The following is a 17,217-nucleotide window of genomic DNA, read 5'->3' as shown; positions in this document are numbered from 1 at the left end:
TACTACTTATATTTCTGTTGACTTTTACTTTTACTTCACTACATTTTGCAAAGAAAACCGATACTTTTACTCCGATACATTTCCCCTGAAACCTTCGTTACTCGCTACAAAATCAAATCTATCTTTAGAAACAAAATGAATCATGAGAGCAGCGTCAGGGACTGTGGTGGAACACAGACTGCAAGCAAGCAGGTTTGGTGAATCAGTGGTCCTAGCTGGCAAGTTAAATCATTGGTTAATCACGTTAATGCACAATTGCAAACAAGTGCTCTCAAAGCCGCGGTGTTTTGATTCCCAGGATGCTACATGCTATAAGCTAGCGGGCGACTACATGAGTAGAATTCCACTCTACGCTGACTGATTTCATGATGGAAGCAGAAATGGAGGCACCTGCTACTCCCGCAACAAACGACTGTGGTGACGAAGACCAACACCAGTGGATCGCTAGCGAGTTAGTGAGCTGAGGAAGTGTTGACAGTTGTGCAGCACTAGTTGGCTAACGTTAGCTGTAGCTATATACACGGATTGACAGGAGCCGCGAGAGCGCAGCATTAGTGAAATCCTTCGCAGCTGTGCACAAGCTGTCTGTGACGCTGAACACACCTCTACCTGCCTCAGCGGCCTGTGAAAGACTAGTTAGCATCGCAGGACTAGTCTTCAGCCCAAGAAGAGCGAGACTGAATTCTCGCAATTTTGAAAACCAACTTCTTTTGAAGATGAACAGGACATGTTTCAGTTTCAAGTAATGACTGGGTTGTTACTTTCGGTGCTGCTTTAGTATTGATCATGTTTTGATATTTGAGTCATGTTGTGGATGATCAGATGGAGTTATGATGGTAGCAGTCGCCCAATTGCAGATTCAGCTTCAGCAAAACCTTTGTGTTCAAATCAGGCCCATAGGAGTTTACAAGGCAGGTGTCCTTTCTCAAAACACTGACCTGATGCATCAAGTGGATATGTTTTGCTGAACATAATATTATGCATTGGCCTCTACATCCTCTAGTCTAATGAGCAGACTTATAAACGCACTGTTACAACTCCTTCATAGTGTCATATTGCTTTTCGGAGAATTATGATGATAAGTTCATAGTAGATGCAAAAGTATACTTATGTACAATATATTATGTTGAACATTGTTGCTCCTGGATGGATCACAGCCAACCCAATTATGTTCAACACAGCTCCATGTCCTTGGTCATGGTGGCCACAGCACTTAAAAGAATAAACTTCATCATTCTCACAATTCTGACCCTTTGCTTTTTTATTAACAGCATTTACTTATACTTTTACTTTCAATGAACAGGTTATGATGTTCATTTAATGTTCAGGTTGTGATGTACATTTAATATCAGAAAATTACTTTTGATACTAAAGTACTTTTGTACTTAAGTACAATAAATATCAGATACTTTAAGACTTTTACTCAAGTAGTATTCTAATAGGTGACTTTTTACTTTTACTTGAGTAGTTTTCCAGTAAGGTATCTTTACTTTTACTCAAGTATGGCTTTTGAGTACTTTATACACCACTGATTACGACACACAACACACTGGGTCTCTCTTCTTGGCCGACCTCAGTGCTTGTAAAGCCCAGGGACAGATACGCCTCCTTATATTTTCTTGCTTTTACCTTTTTTTGTGCCGTTGTGGTGGTGGGTGCGTCGCCTGTTACAGCTGTAAAAGACTTGCCATCTGATTTGCGCTTTACGCAGTCACACATCTGTCCATCGCTTCCTTCCTATCTCTTATCTCTTTCTCTCTGCGTCGCTGTGTGTGCGTGTGTCTCTCCCTCTCAGGTTGTGCCGCTAGTCTGTCTGTAACATGAGCCGCTCTGGGGGGCGCAGTTGGAACACGTCACATCGGTTCCGCTTGATTTCTTTTTACTTCATTTTTATTTCTTAGGTGCAACCATATGATATAGTGCCCTATCTTTACAACTTGTTTGCAGTTGTATTTGTTATCATTTTATTTTATATTGTTTTACCGGTGTCTGTGTGCGCCCGTGTGTGTAGGTTGGTGATTAAGCCGTGCCCCCCCTGTAGTTCCACTGCGCCCCCCACTTTGGGGACCACTGTCTTCATTAGAAGCGGAGGTGGTTGTGACAAGCGTGCCGTGAATGGCGACGAGCAGTCAGCCACGCTGGCCCAGCGTACGTTTTATCCTCAAGGGAAAGTTGCCTCCAGCACAGACACACATGAGGGCAGGAGGCCGGCGCGGGTCGGCTATAGTCGACCATGCTACCGAGGACCGACCCAGTACGATGGAAAAACGTTCTGATGTTATGAGACTTTATCCTTTCAGCAGTAAACTATATGTTGTGTACTTGTAGGTATGGATTGTATATACTTGGATTGAAACACCATTTAAACTGGAGTTCATAAACTACACAAGTTAAAATCAGAGTGATAGTAAATGGTAGATTGACTTACATTACAGTCATTTAGCAGACGCTTTTATCCAAAGCGACTTACAATTCAGATTCTATCACAATTCTACACCGTAGGCACAGCTACGGGAGACATTTTGGTGTTAAGTGTCTTGCTCATATCTTGTGACTTGTACATATATCTCTTTTCCGACCACTCAAAGCTCTTTAACACGACATGTCATCATTCACCCATTCACACACATTCATACACTGCTGACAGGAGCTACCATGCAAGGTGCCACCTGCCCATCAGGACTGACTAATCATTCACACCCATTCATGGGAGCAATTTGGGGTCAATTGTCTTGCCCAAGGACACATCAACATGGACTAGCGGAGTCAGGGATCGAACTGCCGATCATCTGATTGAAGGACGACCCTGCTCTACCACTGAGCCAGTCACCCCTAGATCCGCCCCTAATCATCTAATTGTTGAACAATGTAAGAGTGGAAACATTGTGATCACAACAGCGAGTGACAACACAAGAACAGACGTACAATGAGACTTCTATCCATGAAGCTCTTGCCCCGGTGCATGCTGGGAGTCCTCCCTTCCCTCATACCTGTAATGCTGCGTTCACACCGGTCGCGTTGATTTTTTGACGCACTGCAAAATCGCGTCCAATGCGCCGCCGGTCGTGTTCACACCAAACGCCGCAAAATCGCGTAGCGCCGGAGAGGGGGCGTGGTTTATCGACTGGAAGCCGTTCACCTGGCCGTCATTTCTTTCCGCTATCAACCATGAAAGGAATAGGGACAATTGCTGCTTTGTACGTGTTGTGGAAGTCAGATATCCCGGGAAACGGAACGCCGTCATGTCTGGTTCATAATATTGTTCAGAGGAGCTCCGTGGATTTCATCGAGCTGTATTCACTGTGTCTAGCAAGCCACCGGTCGCTGTTTACTACAGCTGTAGGAACACAACATAAACTGATTTGGCTGTGATTCAACGGAAAATAAACCGACAAAAAGGGACTCTGAAATAACTACATAATGATGCCGATTTGTACTTGTCTTCTCCGACAAAAAGGGACTCCGAAATAACTACTTAATGATGCCGATTTGTAGGCTACTTGTCTTCTCAATGGAGCTCTGATGGATCGGTGCTAGGCTATGCTAACATCGTAGCAGCTCCACCAGCACTCAAAGTCATGTAGACGTAAATACGGCAGCGTCTATTCATTGTTTGTACCATATGGTTTACACACACATGTATATGTAACAGAGTTAATGATTCCACTTGCCATCACTGGCCATTGGTTGCTAGTATTACTATATTATTTAAGTTATTGCTAATCCTTATCATTTTCATATTATTTCCTTGTTTAAATATCATTTACAACGTATCATTAGTTCCCATGGAGACAAGTGGGTTGTGTGTAACAACGCCCTCTGCTGGCTGCTTGCAGACTAGTGGTGCGCCCAGCTTTCATGAACTAGTCTGAAGCAAGCTGTTTTCATGGTAGGTTGACCTGTGACAAGCTCCGTTGTGAAACATCTCGTCCGATGTACGTACACACACACACACACGTACGCACACACGCACGCACACGTACACACGTACACACGCGCGCGCACACACACACACACACACACACACACACACACACACACACACACACACACACACACACACACACACACACACACACACACACACACACACACACACACACACACACACACACACACACACACACACACACACACACACACACACAGAGATGTCTGGAAGTCCCTTTTTGTTCTTATAATTGTTTTAATTTATAATTTCTAGAGCAAATGGTTTTAACTGATTTAGCATTTAACATGAGTAACATGCTAACCACGGTTAGCTTAAGTATTTGTCCCTTTTGATTTAACAGTGTTCCGGAGCTTGTGACCACAACGTTGTCTATGAGAGTCACTGAAGCTGTTCTGTCTTTTACCAGGTATATTGCACTGAAATGTCATTTTATTTACATGTATAACTAGAAAATGCATTTCCTGCTGAAAATGCGTTGGAATGCTGAAAGCTGAAATGAATCTCAAAAACATTGCTGAAAATAGATATCCAATTTTAAAAAAATTGCAAAAAGCTGAATAATTCAAAAAGTTGAAAGATTACAAATATGAAGTTATATCACCCCTCTCCTGAAAGAGCTGAACATTTTGATATTCGAATGGTTTCTGTAGCTTAAAAGAATTCCAGCAGCAGTGATATTTGTTGTAGTAGTAGTAGAAGTATTATTCGCAGTATAAGTATGAGTAGCATTTGAATAAGTACTAGTTGTAGCAGTGGTGATATTTGTAGTAGCAGTAGTAGTAGAAGTTGTCGTCAAAGTATTTGTAATTAGAAGAAGTAGTAGAATCAGCAGTCGAATCAGCAGAGAGGAGACAGCAGTACTAATAGCTGTAGTAGTATTAGTACTGGTTATTAGTACTGGTAGTAGCAGGAATAGCAGTATTAGCAGTTGTGGTATCAGTAATAATAGTAGTGGTAGTGGTAGTAATAGCAGTAGTGGTAGTAATAATATTTATGGTAGCAGTAATAGCAGTAGCAGTAGTAGTAATAGTAGCAACAGCAAAAGTTGTAGTAGTAGTGGTAATACTAGAAATATTAGCAGTAGTAGTAGTTGTCGCAGTATTAGTAAGAGCATTCATTATTTCAACAAAAAAGCCTAATTTTGAGCGAAACGTTTAAATACAGTTAATCCATGAGGCTTTTATTTTGAAAGGGTGGGACTGGGTGGGGGAGGGAGGGGGAGAGGAGACATAATCATCATGTTTGACACATAAACAGAGGTTATTAAATGACAGGCTTCATCACAAGCAGTTCAGTTAGAATTCACTCTCTGGGGCTTTTATTTTGAAATGGGGTGTGGGGTGTGGGGGAGAAGGGGAGAGGAGACAGAATCATAATGTTAGCTAAACACAAACCGGTTATTAAATGACAGGCTCATCACAAGCATTTCAGTTAGGATTCATTCTGTGGGGCTTTTATTTTAAAATGGTGTGTGTGTGTGTGGGGGGGGGGGAGGAGGAGGGGGGAAAGACCTCTAAAGATCCCTAAGACCTGAATGACTGTATGAGAGACACAGAGAGAGAGAGAGAGAGGAGTGTATGTGCGCGTGTGTCTGTGAGTCTGTGTGTTTATCAACATCACTAATTGGCTCAATCGCGAACACCTGTGTGCCTGAAGCCATTTCATGGAGATTAAACAGGGAAACACCTCTCAAACAAATCATCAAAACTCCCATAACCGTAGCTCCTATTGCTCCAATATTAATAATTGAGGGGAAGAATGAGTTGAAGAACAGATCCTGTAAAAATTGTGTCTGTAGTGTAAAAAATGTGGCTTAACTGGCGATCTAGAAATGGGGTACCGTGTTCTGTGGAAGATGTTTTTGAAGCAAAATTTAACATTGGTCTCTATGGAGCAGAAAGTTGGTTTTCCTCTCAATTAACGGCTTCTGTGTCAAATGTGGAAATCTGTGGGATTCTACAGTAATTTTTCTATGACAAGGACAATATTAGCTGCTTCTACAACCAGAAATTATGCATGAAGAGTGAAGATTGTGGACACAGTGGCAAAACACAAATGTTTTTTTCACAAGAATCTCAAGCTGCTCTTCACTCTAGCGGTGACATCACGCACTCTAAGCTGCGCAATACACACCCATTATAAAGTCAGAAAAGGGCTGAAAAATCATAAAGGTTAAATTGCTGCAGTTCAAAAAGTTTAAAAGATATCAAAAAGCTGAATCATGTTGGCAATAGTTGAGGGTTTTCTCAACATTTGGAAGTTGAAATGGTGTCTGTAGCTGAAAGTATGAGGAAGTTGAAGGATTTGAAATTTGAAGAAGTTTAAGAGGATTTGTAAATATTCTCCATAGAGATCCCATTCAAAAATAAAGTTGCTAAAAGCTTAATAATTCAAAAAGTTGAAAGGTTAGAAATAGAAAAAGTCATAGCAGAGATGAGCTGAAGGAGCTGAACATTTTGATAGTTGAACGGTTTCTGTAGCTTAAAAAATGAAGAAGAAGAAGCAGCGTTGCGACGAAACGGGGGACGGAAGAAATAGTGGAATAAAGAAACAGGATAACAATAGTTGTAATGCTTAACAGCATTCCAACAACTAGTCTGAAGCGAGCTGTTTTCATGTGTTCCGGAGCTTGTGACCACAACGTTGTCTATGAGAGTCACTGAAGCTGTTCTGTCTTTTACCAGCTATATTCTGTCCGATGAATAAACGTCTGGTTGGAGCCATCAAAAGATAACGTGTCCTGAATTAAACACAACGGAGAGTACGCAACTGCTACATATACACAGTTTGGTCCGGTCTCTGTTGATATGAGGTATCGTAGAGCTCTGGGTGAACACAGACGGCTACAGGATTTATTTCCTGATTCAACAACGGCAGGAAGTCAGTGATGACAGGGGGAGCAACTCAACGCTGATAGGCCATCGCGCCACGCGATTATTTCGCAGAAGTTGAAAAATTTCAACTCGCGCGTTGGCGATTTTGCGGCGTCCAACGCGCCATTGCAAAATCGCGGTGCGCCAGTCTCATCGCATCTGTGCATAGACTTTGTATGTAATCTCGACGCGCGTCAAAAAATCAACGCGACCGGTGTGAACGCAGCATAACGCGATGAGTACAGTACTCAGCCAGTCTTCAGGGTCGTTTGTCTGATGGACAGTCCCAAACCCAAAGATATTCAGTTTAGAATGATACAAAACAGAGAAAAGCAGCACATCCTCTCACGGTCCTGACACTGAAACCAGAGAATGTTTGGTATCTAAATCACCAACAATTGACCGGTTATCAAAATATATACAGGTTCATTTTCTGTTCATCGTCTTTTAGCTCTAAAACAGTTCTAAAATATGACGAGTGAAAAAATGAAAACTGCCTAACTGAGAACCGCTGAGGCCCTTCTTGACATAACAGCAGCATCCTTTCATGACTTTTGATGGCCTTGAGGAGGAGGTCAAACGGCAGGAGGAGGAGGAAGAGGAGGAGGAGGAGGAAGAAGAGGAGGGAACCCAATGGTGCTTCTGAGTGGGAAGGAGGCAAAGGATGTAGCTGCTCCAACAACGCCCTCCTCTACTTCCCTCCCCTCCTTTTCCTTTCCAAACCAAAAACAAAGCCATTGGTTCCTGCTCTGGCTCTCCACCAACACAATCCATCTTCCTTTTCCTGGACAACGCTGAGCCGGACCAATTCATTTCCAACAGCTAAATCAGTACAATGTCTCCTTAAAGGATATACATTCTGAATATATATTAATATGTCATTTGATATAGCACATCTTACTGGTTATCTAAAAATTACAATGACAATGACAATTCAAATTGGACTCATTCATTTTATGTTTAGGGCAGTTCACCCAGACAGAAACGGTATTTCTTATGCACCTCACAGTGAACAGTTTAGCTACTAAATGCTCCGCTATGTTCAGCAGCTAGTAGCTGGCGTTTCTTTGTGCCATTTAGTGCTGAGCAGCTGGATAAGAGGACACCTTACACTGAAAACAGCTGCTGCTGCTGGAAACAACATGAGTGCAGGAAGACTGAACCAGAACAATGAACTCTAATGTGCTAAATGCACATGTGATAAGTCACGTTGAGAAACACCTTTTATATTACACATAGTCATGTGATCTACTGTTAATACCAAACATTGACTCGAGTTATATAACACAATAGAGTCCAATGTCACCACGAGAGAGTCAAGTTTGTATTCAGAGTTGACACTGTTCACCAAGAGTCAGGAGCATCAGCAGGGAGGATGAACAGCATCCCTTTGTGTTGGGTTGCATTACATTGACATGTGTACCTGTTATTTTATCTTTAGTTAGTACACAGAGATTTGTTCAGAAGTGAACATCAGAGCAGATATTAAAAGAAATCAAATGGTTGAGTGTGTTTCATTTGCCCACCTCATTTATGAATTTGATGCACTCCAGAAACATGAAGTCTTGGTGGTGCTCGTTCACCACCCTCTCAACGATGAAGTGCCGGGGCTCTAGTGTTGGGTGATCTGAAGGGAGAATGAGCTGTAAGTGCACATGTTCACCACCAGGTGTCACCTTCCCATTAACTGAGATCAAGGCCCCATCCCAGCACTGCTACACAGAATGAACACAACTACAGCATGACTTTTAGTTAGCATAGCGCACTGGTCTTCTCCTTCTGACATGTGGCAGCAGGAACAGCACAGGTGTAAATGCTATTGTTCATGCTGGCTCACTGTCTCGTAGTCATGGCTTACTGGGACATTTGGATCAAACAGCCCATGTTAGTAAACGGCAAATGTCAGTAATATGCAACAATGACATTAGTCCTGTTTTAGCTTCCCTATACTGTCAGCCTGTTTAACATTTGGTTTTAGATTCTAATGTTATGCATTATTGTTTTAGAATATCTAGCTACACTTAGGAACGCCACTTAATTCCATATTATCTCCTGATAGGTAAGCTATGTTGGGACCATGTGCTCTTGAGACAAAGAGACCTGGGTCTGCCGATTCTGCAGGCAAGGCCCATCCTGATTTGGGTATATAGCATCCAAACCCCGACCAGAAAGAAGTTCACGTCTAGGTGTGAACTCTTGACCCAAATGCAACGCTGTCCTCCCATTGGCCAAGGCCCACAGACACCCCAGGTGCCCTGTGGATCAGCCCTGTTTCCATAAAACAGTCTTTCACCCCCACCTCTATGCCATTCCATGTGATTCAATTCACATGTAAGGAGGCACGCAACGTTGCTGTTTAAAAATAAAATGCTGGGTTAAAACGTTTTATGTTCGCTGCACGAATAGAGACTTGTTTTTGTTTCGCCTCCTGGACGAGTTCCGTCCTACGTTCCGTCGGAGGGCCGACCGATCAGACCACAGAATCTACTCAGGCAAAGAGTCTGGGCAGATTTAGGTTATTGTGTTTATTATCTTGCAGTGGTGGGCCGTCAGGGCCAGCTAAGCCTTGTTAACAAAGAAAGGAGGATGGACTTTGTCTTTGAGTGAAGGCAGCTTTGGTAAGTGAAGTGCTTTTACATCTGCAGTAGCGTTACTACTGTGGTCATTTGTCTATTGTGTCGTTTTTATGAATAATATGAATTGCTCGTGCTGTAGCACTGCAGCGTTGCTGGATTGATTCGTCATGCTTGACATTTTATTTTGTCATATAAATTATATGTGACTGGTTCTTGTGAGTTTGTTCTTGTCATTGTGTTAATTACATTGATTCTGCCTCGCCCGTGCTTTCTCTCTTCTTTTACGAACCCACACATAGCTTTAAGCTAATGTAGCTCAGGGCGAGCCAACTGCTTCAGGCACATGTAGATAACGTAACCTCTCTTTTGTCTATCGGCATGTGAGAGTCCCGCTCCATTTGTAGTCTTGCGAGGTGGTCACATGCAAACTCAATTTTGGTAATTTCGGCCTATCTTCAATGTGTAGTTCCACGTGACGTAGCTACGTTTAGATTACATCACAGGTTGTCTGAGCTGTCGTCTCCACACACACACACACGCACACACACACACACACCTACAAACTGGGAGCTTCCCCAAATGAAGGGCAGAAACTGGAAGTCATCTAGTCCCCATACACCTTGGCTCCCAGCTGGCTCCATCCTGTAGGTCTTTTGGAGCTTCCGCATCACTTCCAGATACCTGCAGAAACAAACGGTACTCACACTGTAGGGTCCCAATAGAGAGTGATCACCTGGACAGGTCTCCAGACTATCACAGGGCGGACACATAGAGACAGACAACCATTTGCTCACGCTCACATCTACAGGAAATTTAGAGTCATCACTTAATCTAATCCAACCTAACTTCATCTAATCTTTGGACTGTGGGAGGAAGCCGGAGAACTATTATTTACGACAATGATATACAAAATGTACATCAACTACACTTGAGAAAGTGTTTGTAGATCAAATAGGACAAGTTAATGCAGTGAATTACATACCTGACAAATTAAATCATCTGTCACATCACATGATCATGCTCTCACATGCTAATTCCTATATTTTCTTAAATCAGACTATTTTTCACTTCGCTACCATGACAGTTAGCTGGAAAATTGTCAAGTCACTCATTTGGAAATATTCATGATTTTAGCAATAATGGTATTTCTCCACCAATCATGATTTTTATTGGGATATGTGACAGTTATAATAAAGTTATATATATATATATATATATATATATATATATATATATATATATATATATATTAGTGCTGGGCAACAATTACAATTTGTAATCGCATTGTTATGCTTAAAGTTCAATAATGAATTAAAAGTAGTGTATTGCGCACTTTTATTTTAAAAGTACTGCTGGTTGAACAAAAGGGCAATAACATTTGGTTTGTAAACACATCAGGTTATTTTTAACAGCAGCAGTTAAAATACAGTTATGATTCTGATCATAGATATTCAGCCGGTGTTCACAACTTTATCTTCATGTGTGTAACAGATGCAATTTAAATATACACCTTGAAAACCTCAAACCTATCTACGTCATGTTTTTATGTTTGTTAAATTCTCAGTAGTGATAACTAAATGATGCTTATTATACATATTACAAACAAAACACTTTAAAAACTCTAAAACAATAATTTAAATGAATCATTTCTTTTTTGTTTTTTTTGGTATTTTGGTCAGACACATAATAACGCTGATTCCCGTAATATGTGTGGTTCATTCATTCATTTTCCAAACCGCTTATCCTGTTCAGGGTCGCGGGGCGCTGGAGCCGATCCCAGCTGATAATAATATGTGTGGTATTTGTTATGAATGTACGTTGGTACATAGAGGGTGATAAGCAGCTGTACAGGAGGGAGTTAGGACCCAGGGGAATGTAGGTGAAGCAAGGGAACCTGGAGGGTTAGGGTTAAGGTTGCAGCAGCAGGAAGTGACACCACACAAACACAGCTGTTCACCGCTGGCTGCCCGGTTCTTGAGTTAAAAATGTCCGCTAAATAATAAAAAATAAAAAACTGCTTTAACACGCGATAAAATAATTGTCGGCATTCATTAATGAATGCGTTAACGCGATAATAACGCATTACCTTGCCCAGCACTAATATATATATATATATATATATATATATATATATATATATATATATATATATATACACACACACACATAAATGTACATACAGGAATAGTTGAATATTCTATGTTCAGAGTGGTGGAGGACAGAAAAGTGCACTGCAGTGAATGAGGAGTTACTGTGGACACAAAGAGTCTGTCGGCATGCTAACAGCTCACTGAGGCTGTGAGACCAAAGTGTTAAAGAGATAAACCAAAGTACTGGACTAAGACAATTGGACATTTGACCTGAGAAAAAGTCAGATCACCACAATCATTGGGATTCATCCAGAACCAAATGTCATGGCAATCCGTCCAGTATCTAGAGATCTGTCAGTCTGCGACTAAAAACACGCGTCATTACCTGTATAGTGCTGAGCACAGCAGTAGCAGCTCACCTGTTAAACACCATGAAAACAATAGCCAGCTGATCATCTGACCGGAGAGCTCCAACCTTGCAGAGGCAGCAGAGGAATGCAGCGAAGGCAGCTTCATGACCTGAGAAGATAAACACGCACATGCCAGAACAGGAACAGCAGTTGTGTGCAGTCCACACAACTCTCCTCCTTCATACATTATCACAGCCTTGTTTTCAATGCATTTAAAAACATCTCAAAGCCACATGTAGTCTTTGAAGCTTAACTCAAAGTCTTTGAGCTGGTCTCGTGTTTCTTCATCTTTGTCGGACTAAATGCCTGCTACCTTCATAAAGCTCTGAATCAGGCCTACTTTTGACACAATAGCACCTCCTGGTGAAATATAACTCTTGAAATATAACAAACACCAAAGCAGCTACGTGATAGTGTTTCCAGGGCGATGACAGAAGAGCTGCAATAGGCAAGAAATCCAATCTGGTAACATTCAGATATAAATAAATCATTTTAACATTTTCTCCCTCATCTCTAGAAGTCATCTTGTACATTTGAGTTTCTGGAGATCACAGCCTTGAAAAATATTTTGACAATCCAACAGCAATGCCTCTCCTGATAAAGTGTCTGCTACTGCAGATCATCCACAGAACACAGCATCACAAACTAAATCCCATTCACCTGGATGTATTGGGATGGAGGCTGATATCTCTGAAGTTTTTAAAATCCACATATCTTGGATGGGTAAGAGTGTCTAAATGAGGACCGACTGTTCAACATTTAAGATGGCTGGGTTGTGTCAAGGTTTAGTGTGGTTCTCACGTATTAGTGACACTGCTAAGAACTGCTAAATGTAATACCACGGGACACACGGTAAGCAAAGCTTTGCTTTTTATTGGAAAACGATATACGTTTTTGGAAGTATTGTTTGGGTCATTTTTATCCTTAATCAGATGGTACATAGTGGAGAACTGACAGGAAACGCATGGTGACCAGCTCCTCCGATTCCTCAGTTAGTCATTTTATACTGTCCCCTAACTCCAGTGCTTTGTAAAGAATTATAGCAATACAGAGGTAAATAACCAGCACACACACACAGCCAGCACTGTTACCTGTTCCATAGTCTATCCTGGTGGCGTTCCCCACAGACTCTTTCAGATAGACAGCTATCTCTGGAGCTGCAGCACATCTGTCAGCTGGGAGCATCGTTGCCACCAAAGCCTCTGCCTCCTGCACACACACAAACACATCACACCTGTGAGCTGCAAGCCTTCTACCTGCAGAACACCTTTGAGACATAAAGGGAGTGTCCAATCCAACATGGGGAGAGCTTTATGGATTGTGTGGAGTGAGATAAAGGTTACAAAGGGCCAGTATGTTTCCAGAGAATGTCTGGACATTTTCCAAATTAAGTTAAGCTCGCTAATTTTGAAAACTTTGCCCAGTTTCAATAGAAAATGATTATTAACATTTTATGGGGGGGATACACAAAAAACATACTGGGTCTTTAGGCATGTTTTCATGAAGAATTTGCCCATTTAACTGAATTGTCACCTGTGGTGCATTCAGATCTTTAGTCCGCATTCCATTAAATACCATCAAGCCTCTGCATCACATGTGCAGCCACACCACTGCCAACACCACTGCACCGCCTGAGGCAAAGGACCACATGCTTTCTGGAACGTTTTGGTATAATGACTGGAGTGAACATATTTTGTATGATATTTGAGTGAACCATCAGCTCGTAGCCTGAAGCAAAGCACACAGTTAATAAGGAGGGAACGCCTTCTGCCACTATCATCAGACAGTGTGTGTGTGTGTGTGTGTGTGTGTGTGTGTGTGTGTGTGTGTGTGTATACACTAACCTGGTCTAGTTTGGAGAACCACGTTCTGTAAGCCTTATTACCAAAGCGTGATGGCTGGTCAACGGGAGGGGTCTCGTTTATCCATCGGTCCAGAGTCCCCAAAAGACCTAGTAACTTCTCCACCGTCTGTCACACAACAAGACAACAGTAACTGCAGCAACACTTGAAGTGATATTTATCATCATCATCATCATCCTCACATGGTGGGGAACAAACAATAAAGCAGCGGGGAAGGGGGGGGGGGTCTGATTCACTCTGCTGAGCCTCAGATGGTTAAACCTCAGTGATCACTGTGTTTCCATGTAGCAGAATGGAGGGGGGCCATGTCGGAACCACGCATGCTGACTACGGGGGTTCCACAAGGTTCAGTCCTAGGGCCCCTTCTCTTGTCGCTCTACACAACATCTCTGGGTTCTGTTATTCGCTCGCATGACTTCCATTACCATTGTTATGCCGATGACACCCAGCTGGTCTTGTCATTTCCACCTGGACTACTGAAACTCACTACTTGCTGGAGCTTATCCAGAAAGCTGCAGCTCGTCTGGTGTTCAATCGCCCCAAGTTCTCCCACACAACTTCCCTTCTCCGTTCTCTAAACTGGCTCCCTGTAAGAGCTCGCATCCAGTTTAAGACTCTGGTGCTATCCTACAGGGCAGTGAAAGGAACAGCTCCTTCCTATCTCCAGGCCATGGTCAAGCCCTACACCCATGGTCGCTCAGAGGTCCCTGCAGCCGATCGACTCGGTCACAGCTTTTCTCTGTCCTGGCCTCTCAGTGGTGGAATGAACTCCCCACTGACGTCAGGACAGCAGAGTCGCTGCCCAGCTTTCGGCGCAGGCTGAAAACTCACCTCTTCAAGAAGTACTACCCTGAGACTTCCACTCAGCACTTATTGTATTGATATTAGTTTGTTTCTTCACTGTACTTTTGCTCTGGTTTATGCTCTTAGATGCTTGTTTAAAAAAGGAGATGCACTTATGACTTATGGTGACTAGTAGTTCTCTTGAATACCGATGTTGAATACACTTATTATAAGTCGCTTTGGATAAAGGCGTCTGCTAAACGACTGTAATGTGATGTCTGAGGGTTCTAGATAGCTACTGATGGGATGAGATCTGACAACAGTAGCTCATTACTAGTAAACAGTTGTCTTGGTGTGGACATTAACTGGTACAAAGTAGCCATAGATTTGTTTCAGAGTGTCGTGTTTCATTTGAAAATGAACAGCCAAGTAGATAAACCAGAGATAAACAGGAAGAGACAGATCTCAGGTCAGATCTACAGCGGCTAATACAGCTAGAAGTGTGGACTTACTGTGTATTTATTGGATAATTGTATTAGCTGCAGGAAACACTGCCAAAAAGCACTCGAAAAGCTGTCAATAATAGATTTGTTTGGACTCTAGAGGATGTAATCCTCGTCAAAATAATCAGAGTGCACTAATACTACTGCTCAGAATCTGCCACTGTTCACCTGTCCAACCTATTGATGCAGACTGGCTTTATTCACACACAATGAACCAATAGTCTGCAGGACCTGCACCACTCAGATCAATATTAGATGTTTTTCTTTCAAAATAACATAGACATGGGAGTATTGTTATCTTTTTTAACCCCAACAATAAACATCTGTAGAGATGTAGAGGCTACCAGCACATGCTTTTAGAAGCGACCGATATGAACGAGAACATACCTCTGACACTTTATATTCACTTGTGAGCTTCTTTCCCTTCACACCTTCATTCAGAGTCAGAACGAAGCCCATGTAGTCAGCATACGCCTGTAAGAGGGAGACATGTGTATTAAGATGTGCAGTCAGACCAACTGCCACAACAACTAAAACTAATACCTTGATTTTGACAGGAATATTGCTACTAAATGGATATTGATCCAGATTAGGCCTTTGTTCCACTGTGATGGACTACAATCAGACAAAACTCTTCACCTGTACACTTAAACAACGTAATAACTTAAATCGCTTCCAAATGTTTTCATTATTATTTGCTTGAATTCAATCATAAAAAACCTCTAAACAACTACAGCAAACAAACTGCAGGTGTGTACAAAGCTGAGAATCGCAGATGATAACCATTATTATTATAAAGAGATTAATTTAATGACAGATTCCCTTTTAGTCTTGGAGAAAACAGTGGTTATTGACGGCTGATTTGAGAAACCTGTCTCAGTATCACACTGATCAGCCTACATGTTCTTGGTGTGGTTTGGTACTTGGAGAGTCAAACAAAAACAGAAGACTTGGCACCATGCTGATGCAGCAACCTACTTGAGATCGCTTCCACTTGCCCATGTCTGGCACCATGCTGATTTCTTTCTTGGGTACCATGAAGGTGACGCTGTCTGTGACTTCATGTGCTTCATCCTCAGGAGTGGATCCTAAATAGTTTAAGAAAAGACAGATTTCAGAAGAAATTGCAGTTCAGATATGCAGCAGATATCTTATTGTTTTTGGCAGCTAACTTTAGTTTTTTCAAATAAGATATTCAATATTCACTCAATCTGAGATTGTTCATTTTGTCTACTGTAGATTTTTCAAAGAGTATTACAAACTGGATTTTAAAAGATGTGGATGTCTACCAGGCAGAAGAGGTCTCACGAAAAACGCATTAAGATGCACGATGGGAAATGTAGGACCCAGTATTTGTGAAGCTTGACTCAAACTAAGGACTACAATTCAGGAAATCTTGGCCTCTGCTGCTTCATTTTTGACAAATCATGTTTAAATCCGTCTCCTGCACTTACACCTTTAAGGAGAACGCTTACTCAATGACAACAGGAATACTTGGCTCCATTCCGCGTGAAATAATGTAACCCTAACTAACTTCTAAATACAATCTCTCATGATGATGTTCTTGATAATAAGTGAACGCCAGTAGTGCCACACTGCAAACTGTCTCCTGCAAAGTATCTCTACGTGCTGGCTAACACCTTCCATTAGTTATTTTTAAGAGTTTGACAATGACAAACTAGTAATTAACGAGCACAAATGGCAACTGAAGTTATTCAAAATGTAACGTTATGGATGTATTTGCACGAGGACAGCGACTATATGCCTCCTAGGCTTATATACCAAGCGAAAAGTTAATTCACGACTTAGTGTCCCATGTGGCAGCGTGTATCACCTGCTAACGTTCTCAGAGTTTAACACAAGAGAGCTAAAGCAATACAGTGCCTCGTAAAGCTGAGCAATAGCTATCAGCCGTGGCTTTACCTGACTGCTGCTCTGTTTCCGCCATGGTGAGGATAACAGTCTTCTTCGTGGGTTCCAGGCACATTTAAACTAGCCACAGCGCATTACTGCCACCGCTGTTCAAAATATGAATGGCGCCCCAGGTTCTATGGAATATGGATCAGCAAATATATACTGGCAGTAAAATTAAAGTACTGAAATGCATGTCCTGTTTAGTCCCTCTTTGAGAATGCTATATGCTCCGCTAACATCGCATGTCGTAACAC

The 17,217-nt window shown here is 41.9% G+C and overlaps 1 protein-coding gene across 1 annotated transcript in view; it reads right to left on the bottom strand.

The window, feature by feature from the left end:
• Positions 1–17,005, bottom strand: part of ptpa (protein phosphatase 2 phosphatase activator) — a 29,448-nt gene extending 12,443 nt beyond the window's left edge. The window contains exons 1-8 of the mRNA XM_079288803.1: positions 16,973–17,005; positions 16,028–16,137; positions 15,437–15,523; positions 13,746–13,871; positions 12,993–13,110; positions 11,911–12,010; positions 9,958–10,082; positions 8,352–8,452 (exon numbers count right to left, since the gene is read on the bottom strand). Of these exons, the coding sequence (XP_079144929.1) occupies positions 8,352–8,452; positions 9,958–10,082; positions 11,911–12,010; positions 12,993–13,110; positions 13,746–13,871; positions 15,437–15,523; positions 16,028–16,137; positions 16,973–16,997 (792 nt within the window). The 5' untranslated portion in view covers positions 16,998–17,005. The remainder of the gene's footprint in view (positions 1–8,351; positions 8,453–9,957; positions 10,083–11,910; positions 12,011–12,992; positions 13,111–13,745; positions 13,872–15,436; positions 15,524–16,027; positions 16,138–16,972) is intronic.
• Positions 17,006–17,217: the final 212 nt, after the last annotated feature.

The sequence above is a fragment of the Melanostigma gelatinosum genome (genome assembly GCF_949748355.1).
Source record: "Melanostigma gelatinosum genome assembly, chromosome: 18".
Taxonomy (NCBI): domain Eukaryota; kingdom Metazoa; phylum Chordata; class Actinopteri; order Perciformes; family Zoarcidae; genus Melanostigma; species Melanostigma gelatinosum.
The sequence above is the reverse complement of the archived record's forward strand: the minus strand, read 5'-3'. Positions and strand labels throughout refer to the sequence as shown.